The 26,451-nt window shown below is 40.9% G+C and overlaps 2 protein-coding genes across 3 annotated transcripts; one reads left to right on the forward strand and one right to left on the reverse strand.

Annotated features, from left to right (window-relative positions):
- Positions 1-3,047: 3,047 nt before the first annotated feature.
- On the reverse strand, positions 3,048-20,291 carry pip4p2 (phosphatidylinositol-4,5-bisphosphate 4-phosphatase 2). Of its 2 annotated transcripts, XM_042077215.1 has the most exons (8): positions 20,018-20,291; positions 13,892-14,040; positions 12,465-12,571; positions 10,954-11,077; positions 10,159-10,239; positions 9,434-9,486; positions 4,369-4,459; positions 3,048-4,085 (listed from the first exon to the last, which is right to left on the reverse strand). In XM_042077215.1, the coding sequence occupies exons 1-8, from the start codon at positions 20,121-20,123 to the stop codon at positions 3,942-3,944; spliced, it is 855 nt and encodes a 284-aa protein (XP_041933149.1). In that variant the 5' UTR covers positions 20,124-20,291; the 3' UTR covers positions 3,048-3,941. The 2 variants fall into 2 exon arrangements, with proteins under 2 accessions (XP_041933149.1, XP_041933150.1); XM_042077216.1 differs by lacking the exon at positions 10,159-10,239 and having other exon boundaries at positions 20,018-20,288.
- A 1,322-nt stretch (positions 20,292-21,613) lies between these two features.
- On the forward strand, positions 21,614-25,748 carry otud6b (OTU deubiquitinase 6B). The gene is made up of 7 exons (XM_042077206.1): positions 21,614-21,907; positions 22,387-22,538; positions 22,672-22,770; positions 23,153-23,465; positions 23,743-23,804; positions 24,470-24,576; positions 24,979-25,748. Exons 1-7 carry the CDS (start codon positions 21,838-21,840, stop codon positions 25,061-25,063), a joined length of 888 nt encoding a protein of 295 aa, XP_041933140.1. The 5' UTR covers positions 21,614-21,837; the 3' UTR covers positions 25,064-25,748.
- Positions 25,749-26,451: the final 703 nt, after the last annotated feature.

Genomic DNA, 26,451 nt, shown 5'->3' on the forward strand with positions numbered 1-26,451 from the left:
TGTAGTCATCAGCATGCAATTGCATTGTGTAAAAATGGATTTCAAAAATGCTTTTCATCTGAAATTAAGAGGTCCATCAAGCTATGGAGTCATTTTTTTTATAAACAACATTTAAAATTGTTACCTCAGCATAAAAATAATACCGGTTTCACCAGACTCACTTAATTTCACTTTGTGAAGAGGTAGGCTACTCACAATTGGAAAATGTTTCCAAACATAGCATCGTAATGGACATAGACTTTGCATTTGCTTTGAAATCATTGGTTGCAACTTAACCATGTCACATTTATCAGAGATTCCTGTATCTCCTGTTCTTCAGGAAAGGGTGTAACACACCACCATGATATGATTTCTCTGTGATCTAAGAGATTCCCTGTAAACATTCAAGGAACACTGCCACCCTGTGGCTCTTTTTCAAAAATACACCCTATGAAAAACAGCTTGCCAACCCTAGCAAACAGCTTGTCAACCCTAGAGATAATCAAGCTGATTATCAGCTGCAGACTACACGTGCAACATTTGCAAGACGTGCTCTGACTTATACTTCTATTATCAGCTCATTAGATTACACAGGCTGCAGAATTCAGCTTGATGGTCTTTTGGACTCCCACTGTCGACTTCAAGGCAGTGCTGCCACCGTTGACTTCAAGGCACCTAACCCTAACCCTAACCACCCTAACCCTAGTGCCTTCCAGAAAGCACTGTCTTGAATTATACGATGGGAGCATAAAAGACCATATAACAGAATTCAGTGACAGAGTACGGAGCCCCTAAGGGGACATGAGCAAAAAATCTAAAGTTTAGTTTCATGTGCTCACGTGAAACTTTCATGTGCACACGTGAAACTTTCATGTGCGCACATGAAAGTTTCATGTGAAAAGGTTTTGCGTGCGCACACAAAACTTTCATGTGCTCACGTGAAACTTTCAAGTGCTCACATGAAAGTTTCACGTGTGCACATGAAAGTTTCAGGTGAGCACATGAAAGTTTCACGTGAGCACATGAAACTAAACTTTAGATTTTTTTTTTTGCTCATGTCCCATTAGGGGCTCTGTAACAGAGGGGGCATTAGGGCACATAAGAAAATACATCACTAATGTAATGTCAGAAGAAAGCAGAGAAAGAGAGATAAGTTTATCAACCTCACTCTTATTATACCATTACATGCCATGTGTGGCATATTCATTCATTCAATTTATGTTCATACTGCTGTAATTTGGACCCTTTTCCTGGGAACAGTAAAATACAGAAACGTATTATATGACAGTAACACTAAATGGCCATTTATTGTATTTGAGGGGGCACCACCCCATTTTCATAAAATATTATTATTAGTATTACATATAAATGATAATATTACGCTACCTTAGAATAATAAGGTTCTATCAGCGTTTTGAGTAGTTATGAGATATTGAGCTTCAAAGTTTTAGAATTCCATAGAGTTACATGGTAAATGGAACAAGTTCTTTTTGATATAAAGTCCAAATATGTATACAACTTAAAGAAACACCTCTGAACTTAAGAAACTTTCAAAGAATACAAATATGTAAAAAACTCCATTTTGTCAAAAATGTCAGATAGAACCTTATTATTCTAAGGTTAATCTGACTGCACCCTTGTGCACAATCAACAGTGGACCTGATTTACTGTTATACAGATATATCTGTGAGCTATCAGCCCTGACATTATGCTTACATTAGAACAACCATAAACAGTTTTGGAAAGTCTCATGCTGAAAATCTTAGCTAAGAACTTTTGGTGTGATTAAGGATAACTCTTAACAAAACACTGCTTGAATGTTATGCTTTCCATACATTATTACTTTTGCTAATGGGGCTAACTAATTAATCCCATATTCAGTGTAGTCATCAGCATGCAATTGCATTGTGTAAAAATGGATTTCAAAAATGCTTTTCATCTGAACTTAAGAGGTCCATCAAGCTATGGAGTAATTTCCTTTGAGTCATTTTTTTTATAAACATCATTTAAAATTGTTACCTCAGCATAAAAATAATACCGGTTTCAGAGGTAGGCTACTCACAATTGGAAAATGTTTCCAAACATAGCATCGTAATGGACATAGACTTTGCATTTGCTTTGAAATCATTGGTTGCAACTTAACCATGTCACATTTATCAGGGATTCCTAACGTTACTTCGCCTAACCTTTACAAACTGATAATAAACTGTATCAGAAGTTAGAAATCAATGTATTTACCTTTGCTGTATAAATGTACACATTCATCTGACTGCAATTTTTTGGTGTTAGCAGGCATTTCTATCATTTACCACAGTCACTTTTAATTTTGATTGTTGCTGATTGGCCCTCCATCCTAGTGGGTGAGGGAAACGTAAAGACATTGAGAGGAGCCGGACTAGTATCTCAGTGAAATTAAAATGAGCGGAGATACTAGGCGGGCGGGGCCAGGCAATTAAATATTTGGTCAAAACCTTGATGACAAATTTGTCTATCCTAAGAAATAGCTATAACAAATGGCTGATGGAAATAGCCAAGTTGCTAGGCCTGTCAGGACCCAAGTTTAGCCTCAGGAATGCATGTGGACCCTAATATAGAAAAAACCTGAGATGGCTCCTCTGGTCCTATGAGATGGAAGACACAGAAGCACAAAACACTGAAAACACAGCAAACCACACTATATGATGAATACATTGATACTCCAACAGATAAAATTAAGTTCGGGAGGAGCAGATAAAATGGTAGAAGCAGAGCCAAGTTATTTTCTAATTTTATTGGTAAATTATCATCATTTTCAAAAAGACCCAAGCAGTATTTCAACTCAAGCTACAGTTTCAATGTGCTGAAATAACTATGTACAAAGAGCTTCAGTGTCATCACATTCAGAACAAGATTAGATGCAGTTGTTGTGTCTGTTGATCTCAACAGAACGCTGTTCTACTCTGCGTCTAGCTAGCAAGGTTTCAACTGGATTTAGGAAACAGGCAAGAAGCAGGGAGGCTTTTTACTGTCTACACACAGCAGAGACATATGACAGCAGTGGTACCATTTCAGTGCCTAAAAGAAAACAATTAAAATAACACTGGTGTTTATACATGTGTACTTTAAAAAAATAAAAAAAAATAATCATGCAATCATGATCGTTTTATGCAGCAGAATTTTAATACTGTCAGTAATGAAGGCAGATAGAATTATGAGGTGTAATTACGAGAGAACGTTATGAAGTTCATGAAAACAAATAACATGGCTCACAGTGAATGCAAAAAAGTAAGCCTGGTATGTCACTTTTTAAAATGAACAGTCTCCCTGCAAGGATCTGCTCAGAAAAGACATTTTGTTGGCGAAATTGGCACAAAAACACTTATACAGTCAGTTATTGAATGACTTTTAAAGTACCTTGGGGACATTTACAATACTTTTCCTCTTTAATGTACCGCGGTCGTAAGCATGGATAATCAATCACATACAATACATGAGGACTTTTCAGCTTTTCATAGCTGTTTCACCTAGCAGCAACTGAACAAAAGAATTGCATAAAATTGTAGTGCAATGGGCAATTTGATAATAAAAGATAGCCTCATTTGGTCTGGTTGGTAACAAAAACGGAGTTCCTAGAATGTGTACAAGTCCGTTGGGCAGGGGTCATACCAGTCCAGGTGGGCCAAATCCAGATGGCGCTGCAGCTCCATATTAATATTACAGGTGATTCAGACACTTCAATACGTAACGTATGTAATCAATGTATCATTGTTTTTTTTAAGACTACAATCAATTTCACAAGTTATTCTTTAAGTAATTAATACTGAGGACGATTTTCAGATTATTTTCAGATTGCTCTACTGTAAAGAACCTGAACTGGATCATGACTCCGTGTTACCTGGACTGACGATGTTAAGTTCATACCTGCGCATCATGTCTGACCAGACTGACAACTTAAACAGTGGGGTGTTCGTGTGGTTCCCAGACTATGCAAAGGTGTTCTCAGGATAGCTGACTTTGATGGCACCCCAGTAGCAGGCTCTTATGAGGCAGATCAGACCCAAAAGGTAAGCGAAGGCCCAAGAAACATAGGTAGCATGGTAGCGACTGGCGAATTCCTGAGTCCCCACCTGAAAAGGTGTTGAGAGAGAGAGCAAAGAGAAAACGAAGACAGAAGTGAAGAGGCAGAAGTGGAACTCCCAACAACTCTGACACAATTCATGACGCCACAAAGAAAATATAGCATGCAGTGCATTTATGAAATTTCATTTCTGAAAATCCACAGGCGAGTAACAACCCATATGGCCAGCGAGCGCTACCATAGAAAGACTCCTAAACTGAACCTCTACAGGCTTCAAGTAAGGAGTAATGTACAAGCAGGGTCATATGTAGGGTGTTGTGAAGAGTGCTTACCGTCAGTCCAACGCCAATAAAGACACAGATCATGCCTACTGTGATGTAAGCACAACAGCGCCTCCGAGGAAGGGCACTGCCTACAGAGGATCTGCACACAGGGCAGGACACATGGTCAATCCACAACACACTTTCAAATCACTCACTCACATGCAGCACACTATGTTAAATCATCAAACTGTAGCTATACAGTGCAAGTTATAGCTCTCCGATCAATATTCTTCACCACACCACCGTTTCATGCATAAACTACTGTTAGCAACTTGCAGAGGTGGAAAGTAACGAAATACATTTACTCACGTTACTGTATTGAGTAGTTTTTCTGTGTTTTTTGTATTTTTTAAGTAGTTTATAAAATCGGTATTTTAAATTTTACTTGATTACATTTTGAGTGAAGTATTGAACTTCGCTACATCAAAAATCCCATCCGTTACTTGAGTAAAAAGAAAAGTTAAGACTAACGAAAACGGAAAGGGAGAGAAAAAAATCGCGCCCTAAACCACTAGTGATGATGATCAGCATGTAACCTACAACAGGACATGAATCAAGCTGGCGCCATGCAGAATTGGTTGTCTCAGTTTGTTTTAGCACTAATGATTGCGGAGATATTTAAGCAAACACCATGGGATTTCGTGTTTTGACGTTTGTGCTCACCTTTCTTTGGAAAGAAGTTTATTAGCAGTTGTTTCCCCTCATTTTGATGTCTCTTTTTCCTGTTTTGGCCTTTGTTTTTAGTAACCTGACTTGGCTTTCTTGGAGAAAGACATTGCACCAGCAGCGAAACAATTAGCGGTCCACTACTAGCGATGCTCAACTAAATAAACAAAAGATAGGCCTAGACTACCTTATGAATCCTGCAGGCGGACTAAACCATTAGCTCTTTAGCAAGGGAGAGTGAGAGTGACCTTACACAGTTTTCACTATGATTTGTATACAAAATCCAGTCAGTCAAACTTTAAATTTCGTCTGACATTCATTTTGACATTTAATTTGGAAGTTAAAATATTCAGGTAAAATAAATATATGGTGGAAATAAGTATTGAACTAGCCTGGCGGGCCATCCTATATCATTGAAATGTATAGTCTGGAATCGAACCATTCACCAACTTTCAAAGAAAAGCACAAGTCCGACTCCTCCAAAGTTGACGCCAACGCCGATTCAAACAACCACTCTTCGTTCGCCATAGCCACCTTTCTTGTTGTTCACAGTCGCAGGACTGTCGTTATCCTGTTAAGCCCGCCTTAAGACTCTCTAACAAAATAGAGCGCTGTGATTGGATGAAGTCCACGGCGTCAGCCAATAGAAATCCCTATGGTTTGATACTAGACGTACAGGCTGAGCAAATTAATTTGCCGCCGCTAGGGTGCGTCTAGATTTCTAGGCTAGTATTGAACGCTTTTTTTTTTTTTTTTCAGTAATTAGCCTAAACTTCCAGTGAGTCTATTCGAAATTTTCACCACACATTATATTAACACACATATAAAAAATCCAAACATAAGAGTTTTGTGTATTAAAGTGGAATGACACAGGAAAAAAGTATTGAACGTGCCTACTGAAATTTCTTCAATACTTTGTGGAAAAGCCTTTGTTTGTAAAGACAGCTTCAAGACATTTCCTGTATGACAAAACGTATTGGTCGCAGTATTAGGTCTGATTTTGGCCCATTGTTCTAAACAGATTCCAGGGGTCCCTCTTGTGAATCCTGATCTTTAGTTACTTCCAGAACTATTTAATTGAATTGGCTGCCTTCAAATCTTTCTGGAGCTTTCTCCGAGTGGTCCTTGGCTCTTGGAATTGACTATCCTTCTGACTCCCTGGTCAGAAATATTACGAGGAGATCCTGTGCATGGCTGGTTGATGACGCAGTGATGTTTCTTCCACTTGCAGATAATGGCTCCCATGCTGCTTACTGGAAGATTCTGATGTTTTGAAATGCATCTGTAACCAGTTTCATTGATATGTTTTGCAACAATAAGGTTGCAAAGGTCTTGGGAGAGCTTTTTGCTTTTATCCATCATGAAATGTTTCTTGTGTGACACCTTGGTAATGAAAAACCTTTTTATAGCCCATCAATATGTAGGGTACTAACCAAGCTTATATTAATTTGCACAGATAGAAAGGATAACTACTCTCTATACAGATTCCAGCTCGTTCCTTCCCTTTCCTTGCCTTAGTGTTTTTTCTTAGCGTGTTCAATACTTTTCCCCTGTGTTATTCCACTTCATTACATGACTCTACTTATGGACTTTGGATTTTTTATGTGTGGATTACCTGAGTTATTACTAATGCCTGGTGAAAATGTTGTGCCCCCTGTATTCCACTTTTCAAGGGCCCTCTCTTCCATTGGGGCCCTATACTTCCCACTTTCCCCCCCAGTACGACGCCCTTTAATCTGCTGAACCTTCTGCTCGTTTCCAAATATAAAAAAAACTCTCTGCAACTCAATATTGGCCTGCCTGCCTCAGCTGCCTGTGAGGGGCTTTTCAGTTGTGCTGGATTACTGTTCACTGCAAAGCGACCCAAGGATGAGTGCAACTAACTTTGAAAATCAACTACTGCTCAAACTTAAAGGAGAACTCCGGTGATTTTTCACATAGATCTCCAACGTCCTTTTCAGGCAAGTACCTCCACTCAGCGGCCATATTGCAACACTTTTTGGGCACTTATCGTGCATCTATTTCAGCAGAAATGCGTGTGCGTAAGGCTTCACGACACCAATCTTGCTCCAGCAGCGAGATCACAACAGATGATTGGCACGATGTCTTCACAGCACACCACATGATTGGCTCAATGTATTTTACAACACACGACATGATTGGCTCAATGTATTCACATGTCGACGTTTTGCCGCGGAAGGGTTGTGATATGTGTAGACATATGATGTGTAGACAACTGCCATATTGGCGTTACAAACTAACCCCATGCATTACTATGGAGGATTTTTTGAGTGCTGTATCTCCTCATTAGAAAGTCTTTGGTAAAACTGGTTGTTCTGGTACCCCCCCCCCCCCCAAAAAAAAAAAAAAGTAACTAAGTAACTTTTACTTAAAGTTTTAAATGAACTACTTTTTACTTTTACTTGAGTACATTTTCAGATCGGTATTTTAACTTGTACTTGAGTAATGTTTCATCAAGGTATTGGTACTTTTACTTGAGTACAATATTTGTGTACTTTTTCCACCTCTGGCAACTTGTATACTGATTTGTAAAAGACCTACTGTATGCAAAATAATATGTGCCAAAGTCACAGTAGTTAGATATTATTCTGAAACAGCCTATACAATACAATACAATACAATACAATACAATACAATACAATACAATACACACACACACATATATATATACAGTATATTTCCTGTATATATATATATATATATATATATCTGTATTCTTTGCCAAGGGTCTGAATTTAAGAAACCTTGCTCTTGCTCTTAGTTTCCCCGTTTATAGCCATGAGGTGTATGGCCAGGGGCCGCTAACAGCATGACAATGTGGTATTGCTGTGTAATGCTAACTGGAGCCTACAGTCAACAGGATAGCCAGGCTCACGGCAGGCCAGCTCTGCGCTGAATCACTCTTCCTGTTTATCATGTGAGGCTGTGAGGTAATGCTGAGGGTGGCCTGAGCCTTCGCCAGTCAACACCCCCCACACAAGACCAACTGGAGTGAAACCCCATTCCTGATTGGCTAGATCCACCGGGGTGCCATCCATACTTGATATGTTATATGTACTTGTTAAATATCCCCCGATCACGAGAGGTTTCTCAATGACAAGGAAAATGCTTCACAAACAGTTGTAAACATGTTTGTATGTCTTTTTAGATTCAATTTAATCATTGAAAAATCATTCAAGGCTTAAAACATTTTGTGTGAACAGAGTATACATTTTGTCATCAATCAACGCAACATCTCCATCTTATTATTAACAGGCAACCATATTATTTTCTTCGCCTTACACATGAGCATGTGTATGTTTTTTGGTGAATTTAGTTCAGCTCAGCTATTGTCATGCCTCTTCAATAGATTGTATACGTTTCTGATAGGACAGTACATGGCATGTTAAAAGCAGGGATTTAGAGTTATGTTTGTTTACTTATATCTAGCCCTTAAAGGATCTAAAATAGCTTTATTGTGGCTGGGGGAGGGTTTTTTTACTATTACACACTTTAACACTAGAACTGCGACAAAGGTCATTTTGACTGTTTATAAAGCTGCCTGTACATTGACTGAAAAAATACAGCCACGCAGGTTGAATATACAGTAGTTTAAAGTCTAGGAGTCAAAATGACACAGCAGTTCTAGTAGTTATGGAATTATGGCGCTTCTACACACACACACACACACACACACACACACACACACACACACACACACACACACTCTCTCTCTCTCTCTCTCTCTCTCTCAACTCCTTGAAATCCTCTCACATGCTCCTCATGTGATTGGATTGGGGAAACATTCTTGTAAAATCCCAACAAAATCAGAACCAGATAGCTTAATACAATACTCCCTAATCTCACTTTTCTGGTGCTTTTTTCCTCTGGCTTTCAACCCCCCCCCCCCTCTCTCTCTCTCACTCCTTCTTCTGTCTGTCATTTCTCTTTAGTCTCTGTCCTTCTTCCCATTTTGCCATTTCCTCTAGACATTGAGTGTGAGTGTTAGTTTCACGTTTCAACATCCCTCTCTATCTCACATGGCTATCGCTTCCTCTGCGTCACTCTAATGCTGCTCGCAGTGCATGTGACTTCACCCCAGTAGGTAAGTAGCATTCTCAGACACCACCACATACCCCGGGGGCCCAACTCTAACACTATGGCACAGTTAGGCTGTTCCGTCAGGAGGGCATGGTTTAAACCAGCCTGTGGGAGACCAATTTCAGCTGATGCTATAGATGGTTGAAGCTACCAACCCATAGCCTAACCCTCTTGCATAGACCTGTGAGAGAGAGAACAAATACTAAAGGGCTCCTGCTGAGCAGAAAACTTGGACTGATTCCAATCTCAGGCCCAGAGGCTACTGGGGTCATACTGCCCCTATGGAAGTAGAGATTCAGGCACTCACATTTTTTTGCAGTGTGGGCACTTGGCTAAAGTGTTGAAGCGCAGCTCCATCCACTGTTGAGAAAGGAATGACGGATGGAGTTAATGCACACAATATATATAAAACACAACACACAAACACTTGTACAAACACAGTTCTAGACACAATGCTACATTCTCTCTTACACACACACTCTCTCTCTCTCACACACACATACACATAGTCGTGAGCAAAGAGACAAGGCACAAACTATTGGGTTACAGTGAAAATCTTTCTGTGATTTCCAGGTGAGTATTTCAGGATGTTCACACAAGAACATCGACATCCTTTTCAAAACAACTGTATGCAATTGGGTTTTAAATCATTTTGTGTTGACAGGGGTGAAGCTTACAGACGACAGTTTGTTTCTCATTAAACCACTATGCATTAAGGTTGTTATTAGTGACGTTAACACGGTTTAGATGTAAAAGGCAGTGACGGTGTGAGTGGTTAGATGTTGAACTCCTCCTAGCTCTAGTTTCATAGTCATGTCTCAGATGATTGCAGACAAGCAACAGGCACAAATATCCACATCATTCAGTGAGTGGTCACCGCACCTGGCCATTGTAGGGCAGCACAGCACAGCACTTTCACTGATTTGAGGGTTAAACAAACTTCAATCGTGTGATTCCAAACTAGTATTAGGAAACAAAAAAACGGAAACACTGTTCAATCCAATCAGAGTGGACTGTTGGGGGACATTCAACCTGAGAGCTCTTGGAGGAAGAGGAGGAGCCCTCAGCAGGGAGGTCAGATGCATGCTGGGATACAGGGGCGTCGTCACTGCCCTAGACGCCAGAGGCACAACAGGCACCCATTCAGAACATGTAACATGGCTACTGTTTGCCCCAACATCAAGCATCAGCTATTTCTGTCTATCAACAATTCTGCTAATTCTATCAAAGGGCAAACATCCTCCTCCCACGCACACATTGGCATGCACACATAAACACGCACACACACACACAGACACACGCACGCACACAGACAGACAGACAGACAGACAGACAGACAGACACACACACACAGACACACACACACACACACACACACACACACACACACACACACACACACACACACAAACAGACACATTCTTCAAATGCATACCAGGAGGTTGATGAAATCATATATGTAGAAGGATTAGGGGCATGGTTCTATAGGGATCAATATGGAACATATCGCATGGCTACTGCCATCCGCAAACAGTTCAACAGATATTTTGACACTGTAACATGAACATACACAGGTTAAGAGTAGGTTAACATAAAACAACTCAGCCTAGACCTAAAGACCAAAAACACACCCATCCATAGATCCACTTACATTCACACACTACAGAACACAACTACAGAACACTCAGAAGAGCTCACACAGAATATGATGAGATTAAGTGATCCACGCATTTATCTTGCGTTATATACAGTATGCACGTGAAAAAAAACAAAAAAAACAAGATGAGCATGTGGTTAGGTTGTGTTTGTCCAGCCGAAGGTGCTTACCAGGAACGTGTTGCCGCAGTGGCCGCACACCACGCGCATGCCCTCGGGCTGCACAGGTAAGGCGGGCTGCGCAGGCTGCTCCTCCGGGATCACCATCACTGGGCTCAAGTTGATGATGCGTCTACTGGGGGAAGCAGAGGCGACACTTGATGATGTCAAAGAAACTGTGTCTCAGGAAAAGATGCTCATGCAGAGTGGTTTACTGGTTGGGCTTTTGGTTGATTGGCTTCATGAGTGATTATGCATCCAACTCCCTCCTTCCTAACAACTCCACCCTGATGGTGATCAATAATTCGGTAACACTTTACTTGACGGGTGAGTTCATAACACATTCATAGCAGCTGTCATAAACTGCACATAAAGCATTCACGACTGTTTCATGAGACATGACTCAACATTCATACCAAACCTTTCATGAATGTGGAAGACAGAACGACAACAACTTGTCAAAATAGAAGTCCAACAATCGCAAACCAGTTTTTGTTCCAAACCTCTTACCTGATCACTTTACATCTGAGTCAATGGGCTACTTCCGTGCCAAAAAGACAGAACATGGTCAAGCAAATAATGTTTGTTTCATAAAAATGTATTTGTTTTATTTTGTAACCTTTGCAGATGATTTCTCATCTTTTGCTACTGGGAATGTCCAACTGTTCCAGGTTACACAAATACGGGTCAGCTGAATGTAGGCTAGTTTACCTTTGTGATTGTTGGACTTTTGTAAGTTGTTGTCATTCTGTCTTCCACATTCATGAAAGGTTTGGTATGAATGTTGAGTCATGTCTCATGAAACAGTCATGAATACTTTATGTGCAGTTTATGACAGCTGCTCTGAATGTGTCATGAACTCACCAGTAAAGTGTTACCAATAATTCTGATGGGTTTTGCCCATCCCTGCTTTCTTGCTGTGCACATTATTAACCTGGTAACTCAGCTGTCTACTGTGGTTTGTCTGCCATGGAGTTGATATTTTGTAGAGAATGAAAGGTGGGCAGGGTCTAATTAATACATGCTTCTTAAAGCATTAGGGCAGTTCAAACCAGGTAAAATAATTATAAAACTAACTGTAACTATAACAATAAAAGTGTCCATAGTGACCAATGGCAAAAAAAAGTCTCTACTTGTGTTGATGAATGTAATGTCTAAGATTTGATGGACTATCAGCTTTTTAACAGTCTCAAAATCGCTCTGAAAGTGATCCCTGATGATATCTTTCTTCATGTAGTTACCTTTATAGTTTATGTGTGGATGTTGTGTGAAGGCCCCTTTAGTCTTCACCATGCCTGAGAATACCATGTTTGTTGTACATTAGGTCTGTCACTCACCCAGACATGCATGGACTCATATTCTCCTGGTGTGTCTTACTAGTGCATGTATATACTCTCTCTCTCTCTCTCTCTCTCTCTCTCTCTCTCTCTCTCTCTCTCTCTCTCTCACTCTCACACTCTCTCTCTCTCTCTCTCTCTCACACACACACACAAATCTGACAAAAACCATCACGTCACATTTACCAGTTGGGCCGGGGGCACCCTATTCGTCTGGACGTGTCTTTACAGATAAGCAGGCAGTTGCAGGGACATCTCACGTACTTCTTTCCAGTTGGGGGGTTTTTGATTGGCTGTGGGGAGAGAGAAAAAAATGGACTAACATTACTGGGAATGCAACCACTTCAGATTTAATGCGCTGCTTTGGCATAGCTCTAAGCTAATACTGCTACTGGGACGTAATGTACGCTCAGTGGCCAAATGCACAGAATGCGGGTACTGCCAGGCTACAAATTTTGTGTTGTGCCAAGTCATGAAAATGGAGACTTTGAAATTTGGAATCCTTGCGTGTTTGAATTTAGACAGAGCAGAGTCACACAACTGTTAAAACCTCTTATTGAGGTCAGTCCTACATGGAATGACTGCATATTCTGATCCTTCTCAGCTGAGATTTGACTGTTGGGCAACACAAGAGCACAGTCAGCCTCCCAGCTTCAGCTACCAGCTCGACAGCAAGGCCGGTGTCTGAGCTCTTAAAACAAAAAAAATGGCCTAGATATGCACCTGGCTAAAGAAGATATTTCTAATGACCACACAGATACATGGGTGCATATGGAAAAATAAATAAATAAAAATGTTGCTGCCTTTTATTTTTTAGTTTTGATGGGACAGTGAGAGACTGACAGGAAATGACTGGCAGAGAGAGACAGGAGGGGAACAGAGAATGACCCGGGTCAGACTTGAGCCTGGGTCCCCGTGGGCACTTGGACCCGTGTATGGTACGGGCGCTGCAGCCAGTTGGGCCACAGCACTCCCAAAATTCTACATTTTAATGTAGCTGAACTCAGGAGCGAGAACTCAGATGAAAAGATAGACGACCCACTGCTATATCTCTGTGTTGAAAGAGACACACAGATTGCCTTAACACTCTGCTGGATCAGATATCTAAAGAGTAAACACCAGATAAAAACAGATGAAAAGCACCCAGGTGTCTTACTGTGGATACCTCTACTTAGCTCAGCTACTTCTGTCGGCTACTTATCTGACCCCCAAAATGACAATAAGGATACCTCAACAGTACAACATTCCCATTTAAACCCTAGATGGAGGGTTGATATGAATATATGACAGTGGATGATTATTAATAACTGTGTTGTGAGTTAGCAGGTCCAAAGGATATTGTGTGTTTCTTTTCCAATTTGAGAGAAAGGGAAGTTCATTATCAGGGTTTGTGTATAAGAAAGTAGAAAGTAGTATGTACGTAAGTCTGTACGTCAGAGATGTGTGTGTGTGTGTGTGTGTGCTTGAGTGCATGTGTGTGTGTGTGTGTGTGTGTGCTTGAGTACATATGTGTGTGTGTGTGTGTGTGTGTGTGTGCTTGAGTGCATGTGCATGTGTGTGTGTGTGTGTGTGTGTGGTTGAATGGATGCACAAAATGCGTGTGAATGTCTCACCGTGGCCTCATTGCAGACGGTGCACTTCACCACGTGCTGGTGGAGCTTGCCATCCAGGTTAATGAGTGACTGACAGACACGGCAGTTAATGACCGGAACTCCCCCTGCATCGGGACTCGCAATGGCTGTGTATGGAGGAGGTAGCTCAGCTGCAGACACACACACACACACACACACACACACACACACACCCACACACACACATGAATTAGCATTTATTATATTATCTGGATTGTTATCTGGATAGACTATATTGTCACAGGGTAAGCACTGCCCACTCTGCCTCTTATTGACTGCACCTCACTAAATCCAACCCATAAAGGCACACTAAAAAGTCTGTCAAATGTCCCATCAGATATATAGTACACATGTATTAGTAGGTCACTAGTCTGAGATCACACATTGGGTCAGTATGGTTCTCTCTCAGAATAAAGACACAACCTTAGCTGAAGGCCAATGAGCACAGTTACGGTGATGGAGACACTTCATCATATCATCATTAAAGTAGCCGGACAAGGAGCTCGTGCTGACTCAGTGACAAGATGACACTTCCGACCTTCCAAAGGCTAACATTAGTCAGCACTGGGGGTGCCTGGACAGAGGCCACTGCCTCAAAACACAGAGGCCCAACAAACAATTGTCTTAACATATCTCCATCTAAGGAGAATGTGTGTGTGTGTGTGGGGGGGGGGGGGGGGGGTGGTTGGGGTGTGGTGAGTGTGTGTGTGTGTGTGTGTCTGTGTGTGGGTGGGTGGTTGGGGGGTGGTGAGTGTGTGTGTGTGTGTCTGTGTGTGGGTGGGTGGTTGGAGGGTGGTGAGTGTGTGTGTGTGTGTGTGTGTGTGTGTTTGAGTGTGTGTGTGTGTGTATGTGTGTGTGTGTGTGTGTGGTTGGGGGGTGGTAAGTGAGTGTGTGTGTGTGTGTGTATGTGTGTGTGTGGTTGGGGGGTGGTAAGTGAGTGTGTGTGTGTGTGTGTGTGTGTGTGTGTGTGTGCGCGTGTGGGTGGGTGGATGGGGGGTGGTGAGTGTGTGTGTGTGTGTGTCTGTGTGTGTGTGTGCGTGTGAGTGGGTGGATGGGGGGTGGTGTGTGTGTGTGTGTGTGTGTGTGTGTGGGTGGGTGGTTGGGGGGGGGGGGTGAGTGTGTGTGTGTGTGTGTGTGTGTGTGTGTGTGTGGGTGGGTGGTTAGGGGGTGGTGAGTGTGTGTGTGTGTGTGTCTGTGTGTGTGTGTGTGTGTGTGTGTGTGAGTGTGTGTGTGTGTGTGTGTGAGTGTGTGTGTGGGTGGGTGGTTGGGCGGTGGTGTGTGTGTGTGTGTGTGTGTGTGGGTGGGTGGTGGTGAGTGTGTGTGTGTGTGTGTGTGTGTGGGTGGTTGGGGGGTGGTGAGTGAGTGAGTGAGTGTGTGTGTGTGTGTGTGTGTGTGTGTGTGTGTGTGTGTGTGTGTGTGTGTGGCATGATCCTACAGCTCAGCAGGCTCCTTACTCTGCAGCCACATGATCCTGGGTTGTTTTCTTTTCTTCATGTGACTCATGCGTAATCCCCTCACTCTTTCAACCCATGTGACAACAGAGGTTAAGGAGAGAAGTGAGAGCATGAATTACCTTGTCTTTTGGACATTTCATTCATCTACATCAGGAAGAGAATACGTAAAGTTGTCTGCAGTGCTCAGATGCCATCCCCACCCTCACCAGGAGCCACTGACTACATGATCACTAACAGTGCATAATGAAAAGAGTAAAATGCATCTATACTATAATTACATTATTTACAACACCAGGTTATTCTTTTAACACCCTCATACTTATACGATACCTACATTCTAAACTGTTTTGATGGATTCTGACAATACTATTTCACATCAAGAACACCATGGTAGTGGAAAAGTATTGTAAGAACGCTCAACTGTAAACGCTGAAAATAATTCAGCTTCAAGACCACTCTCGCTCTTTCCTCCAGTATCTCAATTCCTCCTTTGCTCAACTAGCTTTGTGCTCAGAAAGTGAAAAGGGATCTTTTGATGGGTCTACTAGTGAATTTTATGCTTTCCAGAGAAAACTCTTCTTATGTGTCTGCAATCCCTCTCTTGAGAGATGCATTGACAGACAGGAATGTTTTGTGTAATGTATACAAGCTGTTTTGTTAGACTGATTTAATGGAAAGCCTCAATTATATGTATATGGATGATTTGCAATAATATGCAGCTTGCTGGCCATACAACAAACAGTGATTGTATACCACGTCAGATCATCCCCCTGAGACTGTGGTCTCAGCAGGTGTTCCTTAGACAGGAACACTTGCTCTGCTAGACCTTGATCTATGTTCGGCATAACTGAATCCACAGATTTGCAAAAGCCAACGGTATTGTTATAGACTTCAGTATCTCAGTATTACATGGTATTACACTGTATATCATTTAGCAATGAGGGAATGAGAGAGAAGTTAAGTTAGCGCTAACAGGGACGATAGAGTGATAAAGACTAAGAGGATGTACACACATGACAAGGCCCAAGACAACTGGGGAAGCTGAAGGAAGAAATGCAAGAAAGCTTAAAAATATATACGTTTGTGCAGCATATAGCCTAATATAGCCGTCTCACGTGGGCAATCATGAAACATGAAACCACATAATTAAGAACCTTTGTGCATGAGAAAATGAGTTACATTTCTTCTTTACATTTGCCTGTCAGAGAAATGCAGGTTAAGATGCTCAGCTGGAAAGACATTATTAGCAGGTACCCGAATGTTTTCATATCCAAGGAATCCTTAACGCACAGTATGCTCATTTACAATTACAAATGTCAAATTTCCACAACACGGAATCACAACATCAGAAGGTGGTTTACTATGACCACTATTTATTTAGGCCTTTAGAGCTGCATTGCCAATACGGAGTCAGTATGTGTTCTGCTCTGGCACACTCAGAAAAGCAAGTGTTTGGTTTCTCTGGCCACCACCCCAAAGCTGCATGTAAACTGAGAGGTCTCTTATCCACCACTGAGCTTGGGAGAGCTACAGCCAGCTGCTCACAGTGCCCTCCCCTTCCTTCTGCAACCACCCCAGATCCTTTCCCACAATGCTGTGCAAGAGGGATCCGAAAATACAGTACCATTCATTTGAGATTCATTAGTCAACTAGAAACAATTGAGGGTTCTTCATAGAACCTTGAAGGATTCTACTGTGAAAAAAGTCTGAGAATATTATTTTTCAAAGAGCATACTGAATATTATGGATAAGGATTGTGGGTTCAATGTGACCTGGCACCAAGAGAGAAGTGTACCTTGCCTATTATCAGCTTGTACTTCTTAAACTTTGGACCAGTAAGACTTAAAGAAAGTCATGCTTCCATCATTTGTATTAGTCAACTCTCAGGTTTAGCCTAATTACCACTCTACTACCACCCTATTACCTAATTACCACAATTCTATACAGGGCCAATTTACACATAGCATTGTATATACATACAAACATCTTAAATATAACACTGCTTCATTAGCAAATGACTTAAGTGGAAGTAATATGAAGCAGTTTGAGCTACCTACATTTCTGCTGTAGGCTAATAGGCTCTAGAAATATGACAAATGTCAGTAAACTTGCGAACTGTTGCCTACACAATAGATTTGTGAAGCAGTCATTCAGTATTGATAGTATATTTTTTACTACCATATTTCTCTTAAGACTCAATCAGGACGATGCAAGATCAGGATCCAGGCTTTATTCTTTTCAATGAGGGGCCAGTGGCCCTCAAGGGAGAGAAGTACATGTTTGTTTCACCCCATCTTGGATTTCAGATTCTCAGTATTCTCTGACTTCTCTGACTATACAGAAACAGTCTACCAAATTTAAGTTACACACAAAGAGAAGGAGTGACCTACTAGTATGAATATGCAAGGTAAAGGTGTGGTGTGTGAGGGATGTGGCCTTTTGGCCAGCTTCTATTGTCTTTTAATTAAAACTACCCCCTTTCCTGTGAAGTCCTTCAGAGGCCTGGACACATGCTGTTCTACAAACATTAACATTTCACACCTGGTGATAGGCAAAAGGCTATAGACAGGCAAAAGACAGGCTTTCATTGAATTCAAGGATAAACAAAGGATGCTTGCATAGGACAAGGACAGGAGAAATACAGTAGACTATAAAGCTTATTAACAATTCTTTCAGTATCAAAGCTGCACAAGTTCAAACATTACCTGAATACACAGAGGTTTCCTAAGCACAGGCAACCACCATTGTGGCAGGGTCTCAATAGTTCCCTGCATCCAAATAGACTAGTGACCATTGGTGTGTCAGTAGCTCGAGATAATCCATTTTATACACAGAATGACGAATATTTTTAGGCAAATAAATACAAAATCTTGAAAGAATCATAATCCAGGGTTTTGAAAAAACTAGGTCATAAAGACACACAATGCTAGTTGGCTCTCTTGCTGCTGCAGGCCAATTAAATGACTATTTTGTCTGCAGATGAGGAATGCTGACCCAAAGAGGCAATTCCAGGCCAATGTTTTAATCTTTATGTTAATCAGATGGTGAAATATGGTCCAGTTGGAGACTAAATAATGGGCACAAAGGTGACATTTTTTCTTGCATGTGGCATTTCTGCGCAATGACAAAACGGTTTATTGTGCATTTCCTGAAGAACAATAACCATTCTTAGACAAAATAAACGTGTTTGGCAAAGCACACTACAGTTGGTATTTAAGTTAAATTCACTCATCTATACCGATTTGTAAAATCTGAAGAGCATCCACTTTAAAAGCATCCACTTTCTCTTATAGCGGGGATGGGGCTTATATCCCCTCCAATAATCAAAACCTGCCAATGCAACTGTTATAGCCCCCCCACACACACTTTATAGAAAACCTTTGTTCAAAATACATCTCAGTAGGCCTAGATGTTCCTTGTGTTTGCTACAATAAATGTAAGTCTAAGAGGACTGCTGTTCTTATTGTCTTTATTGTGTCAATTCATTCCTTGTAATGATGTGAGACAATATCAAAACCTGAAGAATGAATTGGATGTGAAATTCCATCGCTCCAGAATCGGCATGAGTCATTGGTGGGGTACAGATTGCAAATCTGTAAATGCTCTGACAAAGACAGAGGTGCACTACAGGGCCACGACTACAGAGGTGCTCTATAGGCCTAAAAGGCTATCTTATAAGGAAATGTTTTGGCTCCTAATTTCAATGATCTGGCATATCATAGGTCTTTGTGATTCTGAGAGGAAGTCAGATAAAAGCATACACTCAAGAGAGTGTCCCACTGATTCTACCTGGAAGTAACATTAGTTGGAGATATCAACAGATATTAGTGAAAGATGAATCTTTCATTAATAATTATATTAATTATGACATTGTGACCACAAAATAAATCTGGTCAGTAGGCTATAGTCCAGTTTTAAGCGACAACTTCAATTTACTGGAATCATGTCTTCAGTCACACAGAAAAAAGACACTCATAGTCAATATTCTAATGAAACGTCCTTAACGGATCTCATAGCCTACTGACACACAGGATTGGCTGATTTCTGATGCGTGACTGCACACACCGAAAACCACAACTGACTCCTTGAAGGGCTAAACTGATTGTCCGAGTCGGCCGAACACTCATCATTTTTCAGCCGATGATGCACGTTTAAACATCGATCAATGTATTAGCCGATAAATTATTGCATTATTAAGGTTTGGTTTTCACAAAATATTTTGCAAGTAGACACCCGTGGTGGGCAAGCTCATAGACTGAGTATCGGGGCATAACAACGGGCCGCTAGTGGGCTCCGTTTGTCATTTCCATTGCAACATTGTAACATTTTCTTCCCCGGCCTCCGACACCACTGATCCAGTAGCCTATTTTTCCTAACATGATTCCCAGCCACAACATTTCCCAGAAACCTCCAGTAGCCTAGTAATGCATATAATCTACACTGCTTACAAACAGTCCGATTAAAAAAGCCCTATTTCTGAAATCTTTAGATAAGGATCGCGGTGTCTCCATACAAATTGTCTGCCTTTATTGCATTTAACTTAGATGACCATGATGGCATCGGTTCACACAATAATCAAAGCTGCACTACATGCTACGCGTGCACAGGCTATGATTCAGCACGTCGTGCGTCTCATCCGAAATGCCAATTTTACCTCTTGGACTGCTATCCTGCAGGTACGGCGGTGCTGTGGGTGTGACATTCCCCGAATTGGGGGCTGACAACAACGGAGAACGTTCATCCATGCCGTCGGAAGCCATGGCGTTCGCGGTCGCACCCGATTAGCGACTACAACAAGGAGGACAGCTGTGGGGCTCCTCTGTCCACTTCTTTTAGAACAGGGGCAGTGGGTACTCCTGGCTCCAGCTAGGGTAGCTCCGCGGAGGTGGAGTCAGCGACGTAAGGCTATGCAGAGGGAGGTGGTAGAAAGGAAATGAAGGGTATGCAGTCAGAGCAAGAGGGATCCCCACTCCCAACTCCATTACTGTAGTTTTACAGCATTTTGTAGTTTATTTGTTCCATTCCATACATTAGACTGCTATTTACGTAGGCCTAAATTCAAATACAGCTAGATTTTTTTGAAATTGTTTTTTATTTTTTATTATTATACCTTTATTTAATCAGGGAGCCCTGGCCAAGGTAGCAGCACACAGTGAATAATAATGACAAAGTAAAAATAAGTACATAACAGTCACAACACACATACACTAACACGCTCACACACACACACACACACACACACACACACACACACACACACACACACACACAACAATAAAACAAAATTAAAAAGGATACCTAGACCTTGGCTAAATTAAAATGAATTAAAGGAATTATCCGGAGTAAAATGCACTTTAGATTTACGGATGATTGGGGGTAAATACGTTGAGTTGACATCAAAATCATGTCATTCGGATGTGTTTTGAGAAAGTTCGATTGTACCGTTTTCAGTCAAAACTCGTAGCCTGGAAGTCAGCAGGGCATATCAATTTCGCCGCTACAAAACGCTATTTTTATACCTCTTCTACAATTCCAAACAACATAACACTTACGTGGTAGTGAGTAGAGGGTCCCTAAAGCCAAACCGAAGTATCCCGAGGTCTTTATGTGGTCGGATAGAGAGTCCAGAATGAATTTCATCAAGCCAGTACCTTTCCGGAAATGTTGCCATCTTTGCTGCCATCTTCAGGGGAAAGTCCGTAGGAGTCGATTGCTGAGTGTGTTGTAAAACGCTCTGGAAATTCACAATTTCGTCGTTATTAAAACCGGTGGTAACTGCAAGGGCAGATAGGTCGTAACATTACTGTAAATGAACTATGGATTATCAGTCAAAAGTGAAATAATCCGGGAGTCATGTCCTTTCGTTTTCTTACAGGTTGGGTCGTTGTTGCCCATAACACGCTAGCATTGATGCTATGCTACGCTATGATCATGCTAATGAATAACGTCATTGACACGTTTGAAAGGCTTTTTAGAACAATTAAGTGACTTTAAAAAATATAATACTCAACCAAGTGTATTGTCTTTGCCTCCCCTTTCGAATACAATATTCAAATTACTTGAAAAAAAATTATATCCCGAGAAAAGTGGATTTTGAGGGGTACAGCTCCATAGACCTCCATTCATTCTGGACTCGCCCGCGAGCGCCCCTAGATGCAGTACCACACCGGAAGAGTTCCGAGAGTGAAGGTTCTCGCCTTATTAGACATTCTCTGGTCTGGCTCGTCAGGCTACCAGTCCAGGGGTCCAATGAAATTATTCGTTGTTGCTTGCGTCATAAGACCGGAAGAGCGCTGTAAACTGATGCATTGCATGCTAGGTTGATGCTAGTATTAGCAACATGCTGGAAAGCCACAGGGCAATACAACTGAGCTGAAGTGAAAATGGAGTAATTTTACATGATTTTAAGGGATTATTGCGTGTGCACTATTTAAATTACCATCATATCTTAATTTATACGTATTTACAAACGTAATGGAAGAAGCCGAAACAGCCGAGGAGGCCCTTGCAAAACAGCATCGTAAGGAAAAGAAAGACTTACAAGGTAAGACAACTGATTGTACTTGGCTGGATCGTATTTTGCTGGCTAACTTATTCCCACTAACGTTAAACCGTACGTAGCCTACATATTGTTACCTTACTTCAAAATTAACCCAGCTTTAGCCCTATTAATTGAATTTACTGAACATGTCATGAGGCTAACGTTAAAATGCAGCAATAGTCAACAAAGTAGCTAGGTAGCAAGCTAACGTGAATGAAGTTATCATGTCCCTGTTGCCAAGAGGGCAATATTATTTAACGTTAACTCTTTCTCGACTGGTGGTATGCGAGCCGACCACAGTAGGCTACTGAATATCATCGTTAAGATCTGGTGGTGACAGCTGAAGAGTGAATATGAACTTGTTTCTATACGCACGTGCAAACTGAACGTCATTTTGATATTGCTAAATGAGCAACTTAGCTTTATTGTTCAGATTTTTGGGAACTGTTCCTCTTTTTTAAATTTTTTAAATTTGTTTCCAGCCAAAATCCAGAGCATGAAAAATGCTGTTCCTAAGAATGACAAGAAACGGAGGAAGCAGTTGACAGACGACATCGCCAGACTAGAAGCAGAACTCAATCAAAAACATGAGGAGGAACTCCGACAGCTCACCAACTCCACTATCACAGACAAGGTAAAGTGCTTTACAATGTGAAGTGTTTTAGGGTTGACATTACAACTTGTCATGTAGTCTTAAGTTATTAATATTTTTTCCCTTTTGTATTTTCATGTTGTATTTTGTATTTTTTATGTTGTTGTGCATGCAGGTTGAAGAAGTTGTAAATGGAATTGAAACTATTGGTTTGGATACAGAAGAGCAAAATGATGGCAAACAGAGTCGCACCTCTAAAGCACAGAAAAGACGGGTGAGCATGGGTTTTCAGGGGAATGGTTGAACGCTTTCAACTAAAATGAATTCTTGCATATCTTCCATTTCTTACTTTTGTCAAATTGCAGCTTCAGATTCAGAGATTTGCTTGGTGCTCACATAATCCATGATGTTTTATTTTTCTGTTTGATTCCTAACAATATTTGGGTGCCATTTTTTGAGCAAAACGTTGTTGTTCACATGAAGGCTTTGTTTGTCTCGTCTAAGAATGCATGCTTAAATTGTTCGAGATGTTGCTGTTAGGAAGAAAAAAAGAACTTACCCCTTGTCTTTTGCCTATTAAGTTTCTGGATCCCAACTGGACCCCTATCTTTTGCTTGTTATGTCACTCTTTCCCAACCTGGTTTGATTACCTACAGGAGAAGAAGGCGGCCATGGAGAAAGAGCGAGAGGCCCGCATCGCTGAGGCTGAGGTGGAGAATCTCCAGGGCTCTCGGCACCAGGAGAGCCTGAAGCTGCAGCAGAAGCTGGCGGAACGGCAGCTCCAGATCCGGGAGATCCAGTCGGACGGCCACTGCATGTATCGCGCCATCGATGACCAGCTGGCTAGTAGAGGGCAGGGTATGGGGCTGAAAGAGCTACGTGCACAGACTGCCAATTACATGAGGTGCCACACTGACGACTTCCTGCCCTTCCTTACCAACCCCAACACTGGGGACATGTTCTCAGCAGGTGAGTACAGGTGTAAGGGTGGCATCTGGACTGCACTGTACACTACTCAATTATATTGCATAATTCTGCAAAATAAAAATGCCGTCCTTTTAGAACAAGCCAAATTTCAACCCTCAGACTTCTACGTTTACATGTTAAAGAATGTTTTTGTAAAAGAAATTTGTGTTTTGGGATTATGAGCTCTACTGTTGTGGGCAGGGTAGTGTGCTGAGAATTGTTTTTGCATGGCAAATAATATAATTCACTGCTGCTATTGTTTTTATTATTATACTTGTAGATGAGTTTGAGAAGTACTGCAGTGATGTGGAAAGTACTGCTGCCTGGGGAGGACAGCTAGAGGTGAGTATAGAGTTGGTTCAGAAAATACTTTCTAAAAATGGACTAAAAAAGTAAGATTACTTTATCAGTAAATTGTTCAACTGATAGATAAAGACACCAACCAGGGCTGGAAGCTAAGGGGATTTTGCACTCATGAAATGCACAGAACACAGTCCCTATTCTTGAGATTGCTTACAATTAACATCTGCTTGTTGAAGGAAAAGAAAAATGGGGACAGAAGTATGTGATTGAAATATTGTGATTCTCAAGTAACATAACCTTATGGCAGAAGTGCTATTATTTGTGCAAACAGTTATTAATTTGTGAGTTTCTTCATCTACCCTTTCCTGATATGTGGTGCTACATTTGATTGAGCTTTAACTGTTTTTTGCACTCTGTTGTCAGATAAAACAGACATTAGCTGCTATACACCATTTCCATTATTACCAAATTAGTAAATAATGCACAGGTAGTAAAATCGTTTGGGCTTCTCAAGACAACTCTTCTAGTGTCCTAGTGACCCTGGCACACATTATTCTAGATTTTCTACAATGATGCCTATGTTTCAGTGTCACTCATCTTTCCAGAATCTTTTTTATAATTCCACACAATGCATAGAAATGTTTTTTTTTTTTTTTTTTTTTAAAGTAGTAATTGATTTTGTCTGTCATCATCCTCTTTCACAGCTGCGTGCCCTTACAGAGGCACTAAAATTGCCCATAGAGGTCTTCCAAGCGGATGCTCCTTTGATAAAGATTGGGGAGGAATATGACAAGCTACCAGTTGTCCTTGTGTAAGCACTCTCATGATTATTGAATACATTACACAAAATATTTAGATCATTTATAACTGACAGTATAAATCAGTATAAATATTGCTGCATGTTGTCTTGAACAAATCCATGCTACAGATGACATGTAAATAGGATTTTACAGTAAAAAAATACATTCTAACACTCTTAAAACAAATTTGTTGAAAACAACACAACTTGCGTTGTTTTTAACACATCTCTATGTCCAGATAGGGACAATACAGTTTGTGTTGTTTCCTTTTTTTATTTGTTACACAATATGTGTTGAAAACAACACAACTTGCGTTGTTTATTAACACATCTCTCTGTCCAGATTGGGACAACACATTTGTTTTAAGAGTGAACATTCTGAATTCAATAAGTGATTTGCACTTTATCTTTCAGCTACATGAGGCATGCGTATGGTCTTGGAGAACACTACAACTCTGTGGAGCCTTTGAAAGAATTGTCAAATGAGGATGAGGGCTGAGAGTCCTTATGTCTTAAGCTCCTGTGATTTTGACCCAACACTGAAGGGTTTCTTATTGCCTGGCCCACTATGCCATTGAGTAAATCAGCTCCAATGTGTCAAGAAGTTCTGCCACGAAAAAAGACTTCTTGTCCAAAACAGCAGTGGATAAGATAAAGAAGTGCTTCATATCTTCGAATGCTCTTGAGCCCTAGTCTCAGCAGTGTAGATGTCTGTTGGCTTGATGTTCATATAGACTTGGTCCTTTCTGTTGGAGCATATCAAAACCATGTTTTCATTGAAGACGGTACAAATTGAGGAGGAGGAGACTGAAGTGAGCTAATTTTTACTGTAAATTATGCCTGTAGGTTTTACGTAACCATTTTGTTCGGTCTTAAGTAACCAGCCATTATGGGGAATGGATTTATGTGATGTAAATTCATTAACAGTATGTTGGCCCAATGGTATGCTTCACTTATTTGCCATGCATCAGTGGAAGACTTCTCACACAGGGGAACCGCAGTGTTTGTTTGGCTTGAAATAAAAAGTGCATTCAGCAAACGATCAAACAAACAGTCATTCCTTTTTCCCTGAAAACTGAAATTCTGTGTAATGCTCTATTTCCGTACTATGTCATCTTGTTTAGTAAAAGTTATGGGATTTGGTAAGTAAGGAGTAATTACTAATAAAAGTAAGGAGCAATTACTATTATTATTATTATTATTATTATTATTATTATTATATGAAGACCATAAATGATGGAATGACTACTTTCCATTAGTGACTTTTGTCAAGACAGCTGTACATATCACTTGCAAGTCCACAACTCAAGAGGGTTATGACTCAAAAAAACCTCAAATGTAGTGTGCTCTCAAATCTATATTTAGAGTGGGTGTAAGCTCATATGGATGAATCTAAAGGAACACAAACCCTTGCCTAGAATAGCCTATGTGAATGCAAATTAATCTTTGAAGTGCTCTTCAATTCCTCCAATGATCTGTAGTAATCTCGTTTTAGAAACCAAAGTAAATGGGTAGGCCCATGGACGGATTATGAACTTTTGGGCCCCTGGGCCCAGTTGTATTAAGGTCCCCCATTTATTGTAGCATATGTGGGAAGGGGGGTTTGGGGGCCCTCCCCCAGAAAAGTTCATTTGTATGATGCTGTATTCTTAGTATAGTATAGAGTCTTTATTGTCCTTTAAGGACATTCTTTTTCACACACATCATTATTACATTTCATGCAGGATATACACAGCCTCATACATATAACATACCCCAACCCCCCCCCCACGTTTCCCTCCCTTCTGGTGCATTTTGGGGATGGCCAATACTTTAATTCAATCAGATTCATAGCCTACATTCTGATTAGCTGATATTGAGGCAATTATTCCATGCAAAGGCTTGGGC

This window comes from Alosa sapidissima, chromosome 21, assembly GCF_018492685.1.
Source record: "Alosa sapidissima isolate fAloSap1 chromosome 21, fAloSap1.pri, whole genome shotgun sequence".
Taxonomy (NCBI): domain Eukaryota; kingdom Metazoa; phylum Chordata; class Actinopteri; order Clupeiformes; family Clupeidae; genus Alosa; species Alosa sapidissima.

What these genes read in the sequence shown, in the direction of transcription:
- pip4p2 (XM_042077215.1), bottom strand. Translation starts at nt 20,123, where the DNA reads ATGGCTTCCGACGGCATGGATGAACGTTCTCCGTTGTTGTCAGCCCCC. An exon ending in GCAGGATAGCAGTCCAAGAG is followed by an intron (nt 14,041 to 20,017) that starts GTAAAATTGGCA and finishes GTGTGTCTGCAG; the next exon opens with CTGAGCTACCTCCTCCATAC. An exon ending in TTATTGGCGTTGGACTGACG is followed by an intron (nt 4,086 to 4,368) that starts GTAAGCACTCTT and finishes ACACCTTTTCAG; the next exon opens with GTGGGGACTCAGGAATTCGC.
- otud6b (XM_042077206.1), top strand. Translation starts at nt 21,838, where the DNA reads ATGGAAGAAGCCGAAACAGCCGAGGAGGCCCTTGCAAAACAGCATCGT. An exon ending in GGAAAAGAAAGACTTACAAG is followed by an intron (nt 21,908 to 22,386) that starts GTAAGACAACTG and finishes ATTTGTTTCCAG; the next exon opens with CCAAAATCCAGAGCATGAAA. An exon ending in CCTGGGGAGGACAGCTAGAG is followed by an intron (nt 23,805 to 24,469) that starts GTGAGTATAGAG and finishes CCTCTTTCACAG; the next exon opens with CTGCGTGCCCTTACAGAGGC.